Source organism: Harmonia axyridis, chromosome 7 (assembly GCF_914767665.1).
Source record: "Harmonia axyridis chromosome 7, icHarAxyr1.1, whole genome shotgun sequence".
Lineage (NCBI taxonomy): Eukaryota > Metazoa > Arthropoda > Insecta > Coleoptera > Coccinellidae > Harmonia > Harmonia axyridis.
The window spans coordinates 31228622-31248584 of NC_059507.1; the positions used below are offsets into that span (position 1 = coordinate 31228622).

The 19963-nt window shown below is 33.3% G+C and overlaps 1 protein-coding gene across 1 annotated transcript; it reads left to right on the plus strand.

Moving 5' to 3' along the window:
* Positions 1-354: 354 nt before the first annotated feature.
* On the plus strand, positions 355-19386 carry LOC123684396 (voltage-dependent calcium channel subunit alpha-2/delta-3-like). Its single transcript, XM_045623641.1, has 24 exons — positions 355-618; positions 2665-2746; positions 2853-2963; positions 3842-4003; positions 4556-4802; positions 5019-5150; positions 6423-6688; positions 7289-7418; positions 7983-8156; positions 8511-8794; positions 8881-8964; positions 10655-10726; positions 10781-10855; positions 11163-11273; positions 11332-11403; positions 12710-12882; positions 14140-14213; positions 14501-14585; positions 15032-15249; positions 16440-16579; positions 17980-18279; positions 18362-18615; positions 18902-19130; positions 19206-19386. The coding sequence occupies exons 1-24, from the start codon at positions 533-535 to the stop codon at positions 19260-19262; spliced, it is 3618 nt and encodes a 1205-aa protein (XP_045479597.1). The 5' UTR covers positions 355-532; the 3' UTR covers positions 19263-19386.
* Positions 19387-19963: the final 577 nt, after the last annotated feature.

Here is a 19963-nt window from a genome sequence, read left to right on the forward strand (position 1 = left end):
AATACCTGTATAATATTTTGTACTATTTTTCTGTGCATAAATTGAAGCAATTATTCAACAATATCCACGAAAACAATGATTCGAAAGGTATTTATTTGTGCCTATAGCTCGAGAGAAAGTTAGTTAAAAAATTCAACATTTTCATAAAATATCGAATATCTCGAAAACTGTGAGACTTCCATTAAAACGATTTTTTCACATAAGGAAGAGCACATTTTCTGTTCGTTTTGAATGTTTTTGTTTGACGTGATCTTTTTGGGAAACCATGTATATACGGAAAAATAACGTTAATGAATAATCTATGGACTAGCGCTTATATTTGATCCCTAGAGTATCAAAGCACATAAGGGTTTATGTCGTTTATACGAAAACAAACATGATTTCTGCCTTTTAGAACTGATAATATTTTGAAACACACGCACCCCATTTCACTTTTTATTAGTCATGCGCTTTTAATCAAATCTTTCCAGCAGATAAACTGAAAACTATTCGTATCTGTCTGTTTGAATGTGATCGGCTCGAGTTTCGAATAATGTTGTTATATCTTTTGCTTCATCTAGCTTATTTTTCTGTTGAAGTTAGGTGCGATCGTAGAAATCAAGAAGTGGTGATTGAGCAGTGAGTAATATTCAATAGAGACTACCTACGGAAATTTGAAATATTATTTTTACGTTTCAATGAATGGAAATTTTTTTTAAAATCGATTGTTTAAATTAATACAATTTTATGCTTTTCTCCTATGCATTTCCTTATTTTATTATTATTATTTCATGAATATCAGTTCAAAATGCCTCACACATTCTTGTACCTATAATCGAATAAATGTTGATATCAAATACATAAATCTTAGTACCTAATTTATGAAAGATAATCGTATTTAGCTCTTAGAAATTCAGTATAAACGAGATAGGAGTTATAGAAAATAACTGAAAAATAAAATGTGTACTTACTATCCGGAATTAACAAAATTTAAATCCATTCTATATTTTCAAATTTAAATTCAATGCATTTGATATGAGGAGTAACTTTCCTGAAGTGTTCTTCAAATTGTGCATTTTCTTCAAATATACTTATTTCTGGTTGTTGCGCCATTTCAGTATCAAAACTTGCAAAATTAATAATTTTACTTTTGTACTCAGTTAGTCAGTTTGTATAGGTTTGGTCCAAAAATTATTCAAGTTTAATTGTATGCAGACAACAAATCTTGTAATTTGCGAGAAAGTCGTAGATGATTCAAATGAATCATATTTATTATTCAGGAAGTGAATAAGGGTAGATATAATGATTTTAATATTCTTTCTCTCCTATATATGATCAACATTATCTATCAGATAACGAAGCATATCAACCATCAAATTATCTATCATAGTCTACCTATTTAAAATACAATGTTAGTAGAATGTTTTGCCATCCTATTGATTGGAAATATTATCTGACTTTAAATTTTATTTTTTCTTCGGAAATTATACAAAATCGTTATTCTTGAATGATACAACATTGAAATAAGACTCTTCTCCCTCAAAGAAAGAAAATGATTATCACCGACAGATATAATATGTTGTAAATATCGCATCCTATAAGTATTTTTTTTGTTAATCAATGAAGTATTGTTTCAGTGAAAAATTTAAAAGAATTATTTTTGTGACGTACACAAATAACTCCAAGAAAAAAATTAAAAATTTCAGTGAGAGGAAATTCTGAAAATTCGATTTTTCTTGGTAGGATCGAAGAAATTTTGGTATTTTTTTATTGTATATATTATTATTATTACTAAAAAAATAATAATTGAAGTCTTTAATTTCACAATTATTATTTATTCAAATAAAACTTTATTACGATTGCAGTTTAGTAGCTAGATAGGTACCTATAGTTAATGTTAATCAATCTTCAACAGTATATTTGGAAAAATATAAATAAGGGTCTTTGTTGTGCTTTCAATTCAAGTCAGCTCATCTTTGCTCATTTATATTATTTTATTTATGAATTTATTTATTTTTCCTTGTTTATTCGAATATATATGGACACGATTGAACCATATTGTTATTACCGTTTATGATGTATCTTTTTTTTACATAATATTTTTTTTTTCATATAGGTTCATCAGAACTGAACAGTAAAAATTAGTTTTCAGTTTCATAAACGTTTGAAGGTAATAACTAACTTCAAATGGTTACGATTTTTACAATAATCTTGTAAGTCATTTCAAAATAACTCAAATAGAGACAGAAATAGTTAGGTACCTAGGTCAGAAAACATCTCGGTTGCTACAGCATTGATGAAGCTGTAAAGGGCGCCAAAGAGTCTACACAATATTGATTCTCGTAGCTATAAGGACTGCTTGGAATGATCCTGTAATAATTCCAAGATGAGATTTTCTAAGAAAATATACCGATGTGTAATTCTGAAGAAGAATCCAATTGTAGCGAAAATGCAGTCTTAATATAAAATATTAAGAAATTGTTGAGTATGCCACATTTTCCTTTCGATGATTCAATATTACTATCCGAAATTGCTGAATTCGAGACAAAGTCTTAGAAATTGTATTATGTCTTATATGTAATAACTATATAGTGTTATATCATTCAACATTATTAAATTATTAAAAATAAGAGTAGAACAGATTGGCGTAGCAAAATGTCTCCGTAATTTTTTTAATATTTTCAGGGTTAAATTTTGGTCAGATGAGATCGGAAAAGAATTGAAAAAATTAAGCGAAAAAATGACAAGAAAAACAATTGTTAAGGAAGTGAGTATTGAAACTTAAAATATAAACAGCCTTTAGCCAATTCTTACCTATTTTCATTAATGGCATAAAGATTTCGCGTGTTCTTAAAGAGTGCGTGACCTTTCAGAGCTTCAGCCGTCTGAAGAACCAACTTTATAGAGAAGATGGAGATCTTCTTACTGAGAAGATAGCTGCTGACTTGAGAACACTTATGAATCAGAAGGAGAACTCAACAAAGGTATTTATCGCCATCAATTAAAAATTATCCAAAATAAATATATCTCCATGGAGCTTTAAATAAACAGGGCGACAAACAAAAAACAGTATTCCAGAAAATTTTTTGATTGGCGTTCGTTTCGGTACATTAAATTAGGAAATCACTTACAAGGAGCCAGGAGCTTTTGAGCGCTCGAAAAATAATATACTAAACAGCAATATAAAAACAAATGGGTAAAGTACTGATTTGAAGTCAGGAACTTTTGTCCGTTTGTTCTAATTCTTGTTGATGCATTCTTTTAAGAAATATCGTATAACTTTGAAACCATTGACACACAACTCAGTAGTAGATTTCTGCTTGACCGTGTTTACGATTCAATATTTACTTTCATAAAGATATTTCAGTGATGATCAAAGATTTATTTTTTCTCTATTATATTCTATTCAGTTTTGTGAACACAAGTTGGAAGTCTGAACTTCCTGGTCTCTTAGTTTTCAAAATTTGTGCCCCAATAAGTTTGATCATTATGGAATAGAATTAGTTGATTAATATGAAAAGTGATATATTATTAAAGAAATAAAATCTTCTTTCAATAAAATATCATTTATCACTTTCTTGGAAAAAATTTGTCGAGAAAACGAAAAAGCTCATAAAAAAAATATTTGTCTAGAATATTTTATGGTTTATTTTCTAATATTCTGATGAAGTGATTTAGCTAGAAATTTCAACTTTGGTACTTTTTAGATTCGTGTACTACTTTTATTTTCTCGATTCATTATCTAAATGCTCATGGAAATATTCTAACTCCTATTTAGTTTATTTTAGCGATGAAAATATATGACTATGTTTGATTCAATTTTTCCAATCAAGGATTCGTAACGAATTGATCTTTTTTTCAGAGGATAGCAGAATTCGCTGAGTATCTTTCAGTACACAGAAAAAAAGACCAGTTATTTCCAAATGGAACTTATCATTATTTCAATGCAGATAACTTCACAGAACCTGGTAGCACCACTCCGTCGACTTCAATGGATATGGACTTACAAAACTACATGAAAAAGGTGTGTATGATTTTAATTATTTTTTCGGCAACCGTCCGGGAAGTGATCACTTCCTGGACTAGGCCGGAAAAGAATCATAGAATCCATAGCAACCGAGATAACGGCTGACAGTTCATATGAAATTAGTTGTCAAAAATTTGCATGTTTTTTGATCGCAATCGCAATAAAATATGAAAAGCAGCAGCGACATGGTTGCCGAAAAAATATTGTACGCAACACGCCCGAAAATGTTTTTTTTGGACTCACAGACAATTTTGTCTATTCGTCCAAAAAAACCCTATTTTCCGGACTTGTTACGTAAATTACTATATTTTAAATATTACGAAAATCTATTGAACACATAAATAACTATTACTTACAATTTCTATCTGTACATATTAAGATTTAGAAAAAAGAAAAAAAAATTTAATGAACAAACCATTTTTGTTAGTTATAAAATTTTGAACATTGCTATCCTATAGTTACAAATTCACTCTTTTCGATCTTAACTGCTCATTTTTAGCAAAATCATTTCCAGATGAATTTCACATCATGTGTTGTAACGATTTTCAGTTAGAATGTAAATGGTGGTGCCACCTCAATAATGTGAGCGATGAAAAAACTACAATAGATGAAATATTCAGAGCAAAAAAGGAGTCTGTTCTACCAGAGTGTGACTGTGATTTTAGTGCCGCCTTGGAGGAAAGTATGCATTGGACGTTTTACAAGAACATGTCTATGAAATATAATTCGCATTTTGAGACCGAAGTCAATATGAACTTTAGTATAATTAAAACGGCTCTGAATGTATATGATAGAGGTGAGTTGATTGAAAAATTTTTCAGATGACAATATATAAATACAATTACAAAAGTCAATTTTTATTACTATCTATAGTCTGTAGTTTCGATATTAACAGAAGAACAAAATTTACAAATATCAACTCTTATTTTTTCACAAACCCATCATTCTGAATATTCAATCTAAGGATACGAGGAGAAAATTATAAATGTTTTCGTTTCAAATTTGTTTTCAGAACAGGATATTTTGGAAGGTGCAAGATGGACAGAACCACTTGATATGATTTTTAAGGAAAACATAGAAGAAGATCCTACCTTAACATGGCAATATTTCACAAGTCCCTCTGGGTATATGAGGCACTATCCAGGTAAACTTTTAGAAATATTTTATTGGATATAATATGATGTCATTTTACAAAAGGATTATTGTTCTAGTTAGTGGAACTAGTTAATTTTTCAGAACATAAGGCGAATAAGGCTTATATCTTCTATTATTGAATCTTTGTATTCTTCTTTTGTCAATTCTTTCGAATCTTTTTCTGTCACACAGAAGTCGATTATTGTGCAATTTTCATTTCTACTGATTGGTTGATTTTTAGATTCGGCTTGAATTAGTGCAGTGATTCTGCGAACTCTTCTGCCTTGTCTTCATTTGTGACCGTTATTTGGTTTCTATTGGTTTTGTTTGATATCTTGATTGTCGATAACCTTCTGGTTAATGCTCGTTTTCCACAGTGATTTGTCTTCGGAATTTAATACTACTAGTCTAGTTCTTTGTCCCAATTGATTGACTTCCTTGGCCAATTTTGGAGTATAGTTTTGTCTTTAGGTTTTAAAAACTCCTGATTTCAAATTCTTCTTCACGTGCCATTTTCGTTACGATGGTCGGCAATCACCAAAATCCGGATCTTGGACACGGTGGATCTGAAAAGCTGCCTCGAAGAGCAGTTGAACCATTTCTCAAGTTTCGCAGCCAGAAGTGTCGTCTTCTACCATGAATTTTGTTCCGCATTATTTTTTGAAAACAAGTTGTATTCATCTCCGAGCATTATGTGTCCCACCCAGATATTTTAATTTTCCTTCTTGTCCTCTGCATAGCTGTCTCATTTGTTACTCTGTTCACCCCCAGCTTATTTTCTTAATTCTTCGGTACAAACATAACTCAAAAATCTGTAATCTCCTCATCTCCGTTTTTCTCAGAGACCAGCATTCCATTCCTTAAAAAGAGTACCGAGAACACAAAGCTTGTATCTTCAAGTCCAGCGTGACTTGTCGCAGAATGCTCTATTCATTTTCACAAAGGTAGCTCTTGCCTGTTCTATTCTTTCTTTGATTTCTTCCGATTAGTTATTATTTTGGTTCATTATGGTGCCCAGGTATTTCAAATAGTTCAAATGATCAGATGTTTTATCGAATGAGTTTCTGAAAATTTGTTAAGATGAGGAATGCGAGCATGTAGAGGTTGATATTTGATAGTTCTGTGAAATTTGTTAGTAACTTCTGAAGATGTCATCATCGTTGTCGAAATGTTCGTGGACTAGAGTGAAGTTATTTCAGTAAAAGATATCCATTGTTAACTGGAAGAACATCATATATATATGAGGAAATAATGAACCATAATGTAAACAGTATTTTTCTAGCTGTGAAATGGTCCACTGAAACCTATGATCAAACTTACGATATGAGAACCAGATCCTGGTACACCGAAGCAATGACATCTCCAAAGGATATAGTGATATTATTGGATAATTCGGGTTCAGCATGGGAAGGCATCAAAATGAATCTTGGTGCAATGCTGGTGAACAACATTCTTGATACATTGAACGACAATGATTTCGTCAATATTTTCGTATTCAATAATACTACTCGATCATTAGTACCTTGTTTCGACGATACTCTAGTTCAAGTAAGTATTGAAACTGAAAATATTACCTTATTCTTTTGATAGTATAGGCAGTAATGTTTGCTTCAAGGCCATCTAGATATACTAACTGACAAAGAAACTGCAAGACTCTGAAGGAACTCTTTAATTTCTAAATTTTTTTGGTGAAACATAGATAATATAACAAGATTTGTTTCAATAAATTTTTTAATAATGTGTTACTCCACCGCGATTATCTATACACTCCCCAACACGTCTAGGCATTAATGCAATGAGATGGTCTGTTTCTTCTTGAGGGATACTATCCCAAGCTACCTGTACTTGTCTCAGAGCCGCCAAAGTCCAAGGGGCTGGGATAAATTTCCAAGCCTTCTACCCATGATACCCCAAACATGCTCTATGGGCAAAAGATCGGGGGATCTGGGTTGCCATGACAAAAGATTCTCATGTGTCGCTTCGAAAAAGTTTAAACTAACCGCTTTCTAATTTAACTTGAAGGGAAAAGAAACAAAGACAACGTTGTTGCCTTTCGTTTGACTTTCCGCATATCTTTCCAAGACATAATACTTTATTCCAAGCTCCTGAGATGCACTGTGTACGATACAATTAATGAATATATTTCAGGCTAATGAAGAAAACCTGAGGCTATTGAGGGAATCGCTATCAGTCTACACTATTGAGTATGCGGCAGATATAAAAATCGGCTACACCAAAGCATTCAAAATATTGGAACGTTACAGGGCAAATCGAGGAGGTATGTTTCAAGAACTTTTGATACTTTTGAAAACATTTAGTTTTAAGTAAAATCTGAAGAAATATAGGAGACGCCTCGGTTAACTCCCACATTCCAATAAATCACGATAGAGGAAATGTACCAAAGGGATGGAGTTAGTCTCATCGGAGGAAAAGCATTTATTTATAGAGCTTATGGTGCTAGCAAGATGATGTTTCAGCACTCACAATCAGTCCTCCATGTGCTTTCCTTCAGATGTTTACACGAGAAGTTTAATCAATTCCTATATGATCTCTAGATTTGAGCCTGTATATGTCCATATATGTGAGCTTACACCTAGGCAGCAAAAGGCTCAATATCTCACACTCTATGAAGAAAAAAAAACGTGGAGGCTAGCCGAGGCGCAAGGGACAAAGTTTGTGGATTGGTTGGGCTTATGGTACCTGCATATTGGGCGTAGCGTGAAGCTCCATTTAGTGAACTCAAACTAGACCACAGAATAGGTATAGCCACCACCAGCTGAATAGGCCTTGAAATATTTCTTTCGATTTTAATTATTTTTTTTTATACCGAAATTCATTTCAGGCTCAAGATGTAATCAGGCAATAATGATCATAACAGAACAACTTGATTATGATTACCATCCAGAAGTACTTCGAAAGTTGAATTATAATAAGGAAGTCAGAATATTTACCTACTTGTTAGGAACTAGCCAAAGGGACAGAATTGTTATGGAAGATATAGCATGCGAAAATATGGGTAAGAATTTTTCACATTTAAAATTCGATCGGATATTCTTCTTGTTATCTTGTTGTTGACCAGGATATACTAAAGCAACGATAACCATTTGGTAACTTCCATGAATAAAAAAATGGTTCAATCTAAAGATGATTGGAAAATAAAAGATGTCTAACTAAATCTGATTTCAATTAATGTCTTGTAATGTTATATGATGCATTCTCCATAGTGAGCTTTGTTATATATTAATTATATCAAATCGGTAAATACTAATGAAAACGATTTAGATTATTTTAAGAGTTAAAGCTGCGTCAATTCAGGTTAGGTTAAATTAGGTTATATTCAATTGGTAAACACCACGTGTCAATTATTCAGGTTATTATGCCAACATCACCCTACTCCAAGAGGTGCGGGAGAAGATGTTGAAATACATCCCAGTTATGTCGAGGCCAATCAATTATAACAACGATGATAAGCAGAATCCCATTTGGAGCTATCTCTATGTTGATCTAGCTGACAGGAGGATATGCAATTGGCTGTGGAGAAAGAGGGAAGGTATCAGGCAAAGGGAAATATTTTTAGACCATGTAAAGCGATTGTATCGGAGAACCAAAAAGATATTAACCAGCGAAAATTTTCATCTTCTCAAGGATTCCCATGTAAGGTTCAAACTTTCTATTTTATTATTTCATCGACATTGTTATGTGGTTGTCCAAGAAATAATAATGTTTTCTATTCATTCTAGGAATATGAAGAGTATGAAACACCAAGGAAAAATTTCTTTATGACAACTGTTTCTCTTCCAGTATACGATCGTAGACCTGGTGCGGTAAGTTCATTTGAATGCACTGTTGTTTTATTAATAGACCCTTTTGGTAGCTGGAGTTTTCAAGCTGACACTTCGTGAATTGTTATTTGTCATTTTATTCATTGCAATGAAAATGAACCAATTCTTTCGAAATGCTCTGCAATTCCTATTGATTGTTCTGGTGTTCTGTCTGGTTACATGCTGACTACTGTAATTAATATTCTATTATTGGTTTATATTATATTATATTGTATATGAGTAATTTTTATAATTTTGCGTATAGTTTGACCATCCCTTTCAGTAAAGTGTTAAACCAGGAGGAATCATTTCTTCGACTGCATATTTTGGGAAAAAATTGACTCTATACATAATGGACTAGTTTTCATTTTTTTGTTAAGGATTAATTATAAAAATTTAAGTAAAATGAAACAAAAATGTGGAAGAATCATTGAAATATCTCTAGAAATGAAAAAGTTATGGGACTTTGAAGTTGCGCTTGGAAGAATAATTTCATAGTACGCAGCGTCTAGTGTGTGACGTCACGCCACTTACACGAGGCGACTGGTATTCGCAGAGTGCTTAGAATTCATTGGTGTACAATCACTTGTGCCGTTCGTGTCGTGTTTTGTTCGTTACACGATGGCTGAAATAAAAAAAAATTCCTACAAATATTGTATTGTGCCTATGTGTGCAAGCACGACAATTAAAAACCCTAATAAATTGTTTTTTCATATACCAAATGACATGAATCAGGGGAAGAAGTGGTGCAAATTAGTGAGGCGTTATAAGTTGAACCATGATGAAGCAAACTCAAAAGAAGATACTTACTTGAAAAGTTTAACTCCTTTTATTTCAGCACTCTCATAAGATGGATTTGAAGAAAAAACTCCATCAGTGCGAATATATCTATTTTAGGCAAATTGTCACTTTGTCCTTTCACGAAGCCTTCTTCCATTATGGTGACATAAAAACAAAACTCGAGTTAAAACTACACTGTACAACTACAAACGGCGCGAGAGCCTTGGCGCGGCTAAGTATTTAAACGTAATTTATGGTGTAGCGATCACAGGCAAGTGGCGTGACGTCACAGACGAGTCGGAGACCAAAGACGTTCCGCGCTAAAATACGTAAATTTAAATAATCTATATCTCAGTCATTTATTGATGGATTTTCAAAATTTTTTCACTGATTTATCAGTTTTGCTCTATATTTTGATTCTATCGTGTCAAATATAGTATTATCAACATCACTAAACTAGTCCATTGAAGCATGCCGTGATGAAAATCTCAACATTTTATATTTCATAATTTTTATTGTTTCTTTTTTCAAGTAGAGTAACTAGCTCAACGAGACCATTTTTGTATGTGCCCAATTGCTGACAAATGGTTTGGAGAAAAAAGTAGAACTGTTACTATGCGATTACTGTCACCGGTGGAATGTTGTGTTCAGTTATGAATTAAGATTAGATACACATACAGTGTGGAGATAGAAGGGTTACTATTGGGTAGTATGTAGACAGCTTATTGGAACTGTAGTTTGGATCAAAAAGAATTGCTACTCCCATTAATTCTAGAAATTGTGATGATTGCGTGTTATGGCGTTGATTCTCGTCTGACGTCAATTAGCTCGATTTTCAGTTATGAGTGCTCTATATAAAAATTCCTTTTTTTATCCATAATTTTTGTGAGCTCATGAAAATTGAAAATTTCAGGCTGACCTCATCGGTGTGGCAGCAGTTGATGTACCTATTAAATTGATCAAATCCCTAATACCACATCATAAGGTAATTAATACTTATTTTCAATCGCTTATAAAGATACAACTCACTCTTTTTTAGCTTGGAGTTAATGGCTATGCTTTTGTGGTGACCAACAATGGTTATATTCTGATGCACCCAGATCATAGACCGACTGTGAGTATGAATAATATCATTTGGAATTCTTTTGTTTTTTTATTATTTGCGTTGGTGCTCTGAACAAATCCGTCCAAGTCTAGATACGTAATACACGCCATACCCACTTCATTAGTAGTAAACAATGGTAATAGTAATGTCTTCATTTCACATTAACTCTCAAAGTATGCTTACAAATGAAAAACTTTGAGAGACGAAGTTCATCTTCATGAAATTACCTTTCGGATTATGTAAATTTTATTAGTAAGTAATAGTTATATCGTAGTTACTTATGGAATTATTTATATTGTACCATGTTATTTTTCAGTTTGGTGAAGATAAAATCTTGAAACCTACATTCAATAGGGTGGACTTATTGGAAGTGGAAATTTTGGACGATCAAAATGAGCCGAGATTATTTGCCAAGTCTGTTGTTCAGGTTTGTACACGCATATTGTTCTAATATTGATAACCAAATATAATTATTTTGTTTTCAGATGAGGGAGAAAGTGGTTTATGAAGGTCATGGGAAATCTTTTCTCAAGGTTAAATTTGCTCTGGATGATCTAGTACGTATATTACATTCAATGTGTACTAATATTTTATTTTTAATTTTCTCTTTTTTACGAATCATCATATAATCATTATGTAATTGAAAAAAAGTGGTTCCACGAGAATTCAAACCCGAGTCTTCTAGTTTTCTTGCTCTGCCTTCCAAAGAAGTATGTTTCACAACTTAATCAGATGATTCAAAATTGATAACTATCAGAGGCCAAGAGTATAGGACTTTGTGGCACAACATCAGGTTGTTGTTCCTATATGAGAGGTTCTTAGACTAGTCAACCCCAGACATTTGCACACCATGTGTTTAGCTGTTCTACCTTCGTTCCAAAGAGGCTGAAAATCTCCTCTGCTGATTTACCCATGCAGTACAAAATATATTTGCACCGACAGTGGCCTGTCAGCAGTCCCACCATAACCCGAAGCTCAGCTCGTGGCAGCTTCAAAAGCTTTCTGGTATAGGTCGGTGGAAGCATCACAAATTTCTTTGCCTGAACAAGACCAAGAAGGTTCCTCCAGAGGGTTATTCTATTTTCCAACTCCAATTGTTGGACCTTGTTTTTGGTTGAATCGATCAACTGTAATTCTATTAAATTGGGATAATGAAACACCGGATTTCTTAATTAATATATTGAATTTGGCTGTACAAGTTATGTATTTACAAGGTAACAGCTACGAGCGTACTGAATATGGTACCCCAATTTCCTGGGGATGTTGAGTGTCGCTTTGGATTTTGCATACCAAAGCGCAATCCAAGTCCCTGATTGGTCCACGTCTTCATTTCTTGCCCTAAGATGTGACTTCAGGATGACCATATGTAGCGCCAATGTGGCGCCAAGGATGCTCTTGTTCTATTTTTAGCCCTCGCTGTACCTGCTGGGGTTGGTTTTTCGACCTAAATGCGTCTTTCTGAATATTCAACTGCCCGTAAAGTTTACGTGAAATTCACTTGACTTGGTCTTTTCCAAGCTCACAGAAAGGCTCAGGGCCAACAGGTGTTAGTTAACCTTGATGTTCTTTTTGAGTTCATCGGTTCTTTCATTCCCTTAATTACCACAATGCCCCGGTATCCATAGTAGAGTTACTTAATTGCCTCTGGACAGTTGCTTTATGGTACAACGACAACTCTCAGTCAGCAAAGAACCCTGGCTAAGTGATTTCAGGGACCTTAGCGTGGCCTGACTGTAGGGACAGGTTTTTTTGAGAGCGCACATATAGACAGCTGTCTCGGTTTGTTGAATAGAGGGCTCACTTCCCAGTACTTAAAAGATCCTCAGTTAAATTCTTAATTCTTTTCCATCTTTAATGTTTCAGAAAAGGATTATATTAACCGAAAGAAATTACTATTACACAGATATTAGACCATTCGGTTTTGCAATTGTACTTCCAGATAAATATGGGAATATCAAAATAGATGATTCGAAAGTGACTTTTAAGTATGCTAGAAGCTTATTGGATTCAAAGAATTGGAAAGTTCATCCATTATGGTGAGTCTTTTATAAAACTTACATGCATAAAAAGTTGTATGTTATAATTCCATATAATGAGAGATCGATACTAGGTACAATTTTATTGATCAATAGAAATACTAAACAGATATGAAGGGTGTTTTTTTTTAGAGCTATAGAACTTCAAATTGCAATAAAAAAACGATGGATTATTCGATTGACATGAATTTTATTTATCCGCAAGATAATCTTGTGGCATTACATTTTAAATATGATTTCTGGCATATGACCGCCACGGCTGTGGACGTCCAATTTTCGATGACTTTTTCCAACATTTGTGGCCGTTTATCTGCAATAACACGGCGAATGTTGTCTTCCAAATGGTCAAGGATTTGTGGCTTATCCGCATAGACCAATGACTTTACATAGCCCCACAGAAAGTAGTCTAGCGGTGTTAAATCACAAGATCTTGGAGGCCAATTCACAGGTCCAAAACGTGAATTTAGGCGGTCACCAAACGTGTCTTTCAATAAATCGATTGTGGCACGAGCTGTGTGACATGTTGCGCCGTCTTGTTGGAACCACAGATCCTGGACATCATGGTTGTTCAATTCAGGAATGAAAAAGTTAGTAATCATGGCTCTATACCGATCACCATTGACTGTAACGTTCTGGCCATCATCGTTTTTGAAGAAGTACGGACCAATGATTCCACCAGCCCATAAAGCGCACCAAACAGTCAGTTTTTCTGGATGTAACGGTGTTTCGACATACACTTGAGGATTAGCTTTACTCCAAATGCGGCAGTTTTGTTTGTTGACGTAGTCATTCAACCAGAAGTGCGCTTCATCGCTAAACAAAATAAAATGGACGTAGTGCGCGATACGTATTCCGCACAGAACCATTATTTTCGAAATAAAATTGCACTATTTGCAAGCGTTGTTCATCTATTCATGATGAATTGCCAAATCAAACTGAGAATAAATCACTTGACAGCTGTTAAATCGGTCGCCATCTTGAACAGAAATGCCAACTTAAAGTTATATACCTCGAAAAAAACACCCGTTATTATACTCTATTCATTCATTGGCTTGGCTCGTCTACGATATCGGTCACTTTTTAAAAATAAAGTCCGGTCAACTCCAGAATGCCCGTTATACTGAGTGAGAAAAAATCGAATCGGAAAAAATAGTAAAGGAAAAAAGTGTTACTTTTTACCTCGGGAATTTTCGGTACAAATCAGACTCACCCTGTATACATATATAATTATTATATTCATATTACTATTTTTTTAAGGAAATATTGTAGAAACTGTGGACATGGATCACCGGAAGCGAAAATATTGGAATGCATGCGAAGAGGAAATAAATGTAAGTTGATCCAATTCATTACATTTACATTAAATACGAATAGTAGCCAAGAAGTTTTTCATTCACGATTGATTGTTCAAAAATTGTAGTTTGAAATTGATAAACAGAGAAATTAAATACAGAGAAAATAATTAAAAATCTGAAACTGCAATTTTTGCATACTTCATCGACTTGATATTGAAAATATTTTTAGAATACTTTTAAAAAAATATATCACATATTTGATCAATCTTCAATCATCAAACAGAATGCACGCACTTCCAATTGATCTTCTATCAAATTTTCAGGTCATTATGAGGAATTATTCAAATCTTTACTTCAAGATGCAAATATAACCGAATGGTTTGACGAACCCATTTTGAATGAAAGAATGTGAGTACAAATACGATTGATTTGTACTAATATGCGCAAATGGCAAGGCTAGAAAAATGCCATGGGCTGCTGGCCTGAGGAACCCCTAGCTCGGCGGGATTCGAATATATATAACCTAAGATTTTCAACAAAATTATAAATTGAAATCAATTAAAGTTGGACACAACTAAAAACACCATTTCAAAATTTTTATCTATTTTTTTTTTTATTTAATCAAATTATTTTTATCATTTCAGCTGTGTAATGTGTAGGTTTTGTCTCTATATTCACTTATTAGCTAGATATTCAGCTACCTATTATTTGTACTCCAATTATAGGCACCTTTACTCCCCTAGTTTGATATTTAAAAAACATTCGGGCAACTAAATTCTCATTATACTTAATAGAATCTAAAAATTCTCTAATTCTATGTTGTTATTGCTGTTGTACCGAAATAATTTTTTCAGATTTGTAGATAATTTCTATGTAAGTAAAATTTTCATTGCTACTCGGTCAGGATTGACGAGATGGCGAACGTACACGAAAAATGAAGATGAGGATGAAACCAACGATTTTGAACTGCTCTATCCCAACTCTATCGATGAGGAATGGTACAGAAGAGCCGTCGAAGAAAATTATAAAAACGAGGAAATGTTTATTTATTCAGTACCCTTCGAAATATCAGGTAAGAAAAACATCTTATACAGGGTACCCTAAATTGAAGAATGAAAAAACGAAACAAAAATGATAGATTCCTCGGATCATTTTGAGAAAAAAGTTCTATAACCTTGTACCCCCAAATCCTTCGTTTTCAAGATACAGGGTGTTAAAGTTTAAATTTTTTTCAAGTTTTTCCTCATAGCTCCTTCCCTCTGAAAATATTTAACTTAAAATGGCAAAAATATTCCAATTTAAAGATTTACAGCGTAATTTTGTTTGTGAAACAGTGCCCGCTTCTTTTCTTCAGAATTTCTTCTGTTGGATCATGGTAGTTTTGAAAAATGTAAAAAAAAACTTTGGTTCAGTACTACACTTTTTGGTTTTTTGGAGTTTTGTCGTATCTGCTACCGATTTCGAGAAAAAAATTACAAACTATTCTCTAGTAATTCTCAGAAGAATCCAAATTATTAAAAAATCCAGTTAGTAAGCTGTGATGAATAAATTAATTATAAGTTTTGCTACTTATTAACCTAATCTGTAGCGATGATCAATGAAGATTCAACAGGAATAATCACGTTTTAGGTATTTTTTGAAGAGGTGATCACAATTGGCTGCAGTGATCTTGTGATTTAACACTTTCAGACTTTTTTCTTTGGGGCCACTCACGTGCAAGATAAGTTATTTTCCAATGCTCCACAATCGATTCAAGATTAGATTTTGAATCGATTGTGGAGTATTGGAATGGAATAGATCTTATCTAAATAAAAAGTCTGAAGGTATAAAATCACAAGGTCTTGGTGGCCAATTGTGATTATCTCTTCGGGAAATAATACGTGGACAAAACTTTTCTTGTAAAATTACGCTTGTTCCTTTGGAATTCGTGAAGTTATCTAGAACAGACAGCCGCAAATGTGCTAATTGGTCATCGAATATTTCATGAAAATGATGCAACCGTAGCCATGGCAGCCATTTAGATGATATCGTTTTCCATCATTAATGAAATACTTTCCTCTTTGCAATGAAAAAAAAAACAAAGTGATTTCACTTGAAATATACTCTTTTTTTAATATAAAAATGAAACGTTTTACTGGAAACTCCTTCACATACTTATGTCGACACCAAATCATGGAAGGACATTTTATATTCAAATTTGATTATTTCGTTTGAATCGCTCTCCTGCAACAAGCACCGGTATTTTACATTATTTTCTTTTAGGATATGAAAATAATACCATGATAACTGGTACAACTGCCATTTTTGTTGGAGATGGCATCAAAAAAACTCCGGTAGCAACAATTGGTCTTCAGTTCAATCACAGAACGATGTACAACATATATAATAATATAACTACAAGAGTAAGTATGCACGAGATTTGTAATGAAAAGAGATAGATTTTGATCCACGTTTAGTTTCGTGCCAATTTTACAATACGCTCCCGATAAGTTGTCTATTATATAAAATAATCATATAATCTGAATCACACGATGCCTATGGGAAAGCATATTGCCTAGCAGGGTATTTTTTAATTTGTCCACCTGTCACATTTGAGGTTTAGTAAAAAAAAATCAATTATTTCTGCATGAAAAACAAGGCTTTGATTACCATAGTTGGAATGATCCGATGTAGGTGAAATATGCGACGTTTTGTTCGATAACTTCTTGCCATTTTGAAGGTAATATCATTATGCCTCTCTCTTATAAGCCCTCGTTCCTATTGGCAAAAAATTGATTCAATTCTCCCAAGCCTCTGTTGGAGATAATTTTTCACCAGCAATATTGTTTGCCATGGAAAAGAACAGATGGTAATCACTGTGTGCCAGATCCAGACTATATGGTGGATGCATAATAAACTCTCAATCAAGCTCCCAGAAGTTCTGGCGAGTTATTGTCGATGTGTGTGGCTGGGCGTTATTCTGATGGCACACAATTTCTTTCCTATTGGCCAAAGCTGGCCGCTTATGAGCAATTGCTTCCTGCAGATGGTTCAATTGTTGACAGTACAGTTCCCACCAAACACACAGCAAAACCTTCCTGGCCATTAATCCTAGCTTGCACAAGACCGTTTTCGCTTGACGTTGTCGTAAGTGATCCACTTTTCATCACCAGTCAGAAACCGCTTCAAAAATGGGTCGATTTTGTTGCGATTCAGCAGCGATTCGTAGATGGAAATTCGGTTCATGAGAATTTTTTCGTTAACTCGTGCGGTACCCATACAACTAGCTCCTTTCTTGAGATCAGCTTCATGCAAATGGTTCAAAACAGTTTTTGTTCAATCTTTAGCTCTTGAGTAATCGAAACAGTGCTTATACATGACGGTCGGATTCGACATTTGTGCGTGGTAAATCTTTGACATCAAAATCACCGTAACGGAATAGGAATAGACGAAACCAAAATTGCGCGTGATTGGTTGTTACAGTATCAGGGCCATAAACACTATTCACATTGTCAGCCGAAGAAGAACTGTGAAATAAAGCGTATTTTATCTTTGATAGTGTTCATCTTTGACTCGCGCTCAAACTAAACTGAAACAACGAATCACAAATCTGTCAGAGAAGTTTTTGTAGAACTAATCTCATCTTCCTAACTCCATCTAGTGGAACCCGATCGGACGTAAAATAGATACAGACAACTAAAGTCATCTAATGGAAAATTAATGGATTTCTTTTAATTACACCTAATATTATGTAATTAATTTTTTTATGGAATGTACATTATAGCTAATGATTGAGTTTATTCAAATTTAAAAAAACTTTTAGTGCAAGAATAGAAGATGCAATTTAACTTGCGAATCGGACTATCTGTCATGCTTTATATTAGACAACAATGCTTATGTGGTTCTTAGTGATAACAGAGAACATACAGGTCGATACATTGGTGACTTGCGTCCAGATATAATGTATCACTTAGTTAAAAATGAAGTATATCGCCCAACAAGAATGTTCGATTACCAAGGTATCTGCTACAAGGATCCTTTAGAAGAGGACCACGAAACAACAGCCGATAAAAAAAAGCGACTAAAAAGGCAGAAGAAAAATTCAGCACCAAAAGTCCAGTCCGTAAGTTAATTATAAATACATAAGGTTCATCTAAGAACCTATAATTCTAATTTAACAAATAATTTGATAATACTTTCTTTAGATTTTAGGAAATTTAATTGAAGCAACCAAATGGGCGCTCTCAACCATAGCTCTTCTAGCAGAAAATGTGATAGGCGCGAATCCTCCACAGAATTATAAAAGTATCAAGAAAGAGACAATAGCCTATGAGAAATTGCTAATAAATAAAACAATACCCACACCCTGTGATAAAGAAATGTGGTTGTTCACTTTGGGCAATGATTTTGTTTCTAGCCCAATCATTACTAATAGGCATTCGAAATTTGATTGTCTTTGGTGAGTTCCAATTATCCTTAATTTTCAATTTTCTCTTGTGATCAACTTAAATATTTTTCATCTAATGGAAATTCAAAGCTGTTAATGTATATAGTTTGATATTTCCAGAAAATTATGTTCTTTTGATTCAGGATACCAAATATTAGGTAGAAGTATTTCAAAAACGTGTATTACATATTGTATTGTATGTATATTCAGATAGTTTCGCAGAAAGTAACTCATCATGAAATTTTAGATAATTCTGTTTGGCAGTTCTGATTACATCTAATTTCATAATTATTTCCAGGCCTTATGTAGTGAATAAAATTGCAGGAAGTAATCTTCTCTTTCTTGCGATAAATTTAAACTGCAAGGTTGATACAGTACTAACCTACAAAAAAAGTCCTCAGCCTATAGAAATAATTTATGCCAATAATACAGCAATTCGCCAAAATACAGCGTTACCGTGTTATATTGCAAATAAGAATAATTATTCAAGACACATTTACACCAAGTGTTACAGGAGAGATAGAAATGTAAGTTTTTTTTTATAAATATATTTCACAAAATATCTATTTATGCAATGCATTAATGTGGCATTATCATTTTAGGAAGAATTTATCAACAAAAACAGATTATACTGCGGTCATTTTTGGGAAGGTCCTTGAATATTATGTTATACTTCATGCTTAAGTAATTGTATAATATAAAGATTAATATAATATATTGTTACATGTTACATTTTATGAGAAAAAGAGAAGATTTAATCTGAATAAATTTTTTGGAATTGGATGTTCTCTTAGTTTCTTCTTTCTTATAAACCCTTGAAAGCTTTATATGAAATATTTATAATTTGATTTCTGTTCTTTTGAATTTTTTGTGGGTGCTACTAAAATTTGGAATATAATTCGGGAATTATCAGAGAAAGAACGATATTTGGGTGTAGTTTTAGTTTCACGAAAAAAAAATTGTTTCAAATATGCAAAAAAGCTTAAAAAACAAAAATGATCAACACTTATTATCAGGACATGATGCGAAACAAACTGGATTGGGCGAACTTACGATGACCTCATTTTGCGATAAAAACATCTAATTTTGGCATTTTTATTCCTTTCCGTATAGTATTTTAGTGTGAAGCAGTGGCTTACCCAAGTGGGGGATATATCCCCCCAGGAGGAATATCCATTATATGTAACAACCTTATATATCACAATCTTATTATGCGTAAGCCAATTTCTTTGGAAAACTTCTTCAAAAGAAGCCCTCCCAAGGCTTATGTCTAGGTACGCCACTGGTGTGAAGGCTGATATTTTCTACTTAAGTACTGAAATATACTACTCATTTTGAAAGTTTGAACTGATTCAATATT

Coding starts and splice junctions, on each gene's coding strand:
- LOC123684396 (XM_045623641.1), top strand. CDS start 533: ATGTTGTTATATCTTTTGCTTCATCTAGCTTATTTTTCTGTTGAAGTT. Junction 8,157..8,510: donor TATAGCATGCGAAAATATGG/GTAAGAATTTTT, acceptor TCAATTATTCAG/GTTATTATGCCAACATCACC. Junction 10,856..11,162: donor ACCCAGATCATAGACCGACT/GTGAGTATGAAT, acceptor GTTATTTTTCAG/TTTGGTGAAGATAAAATCTT.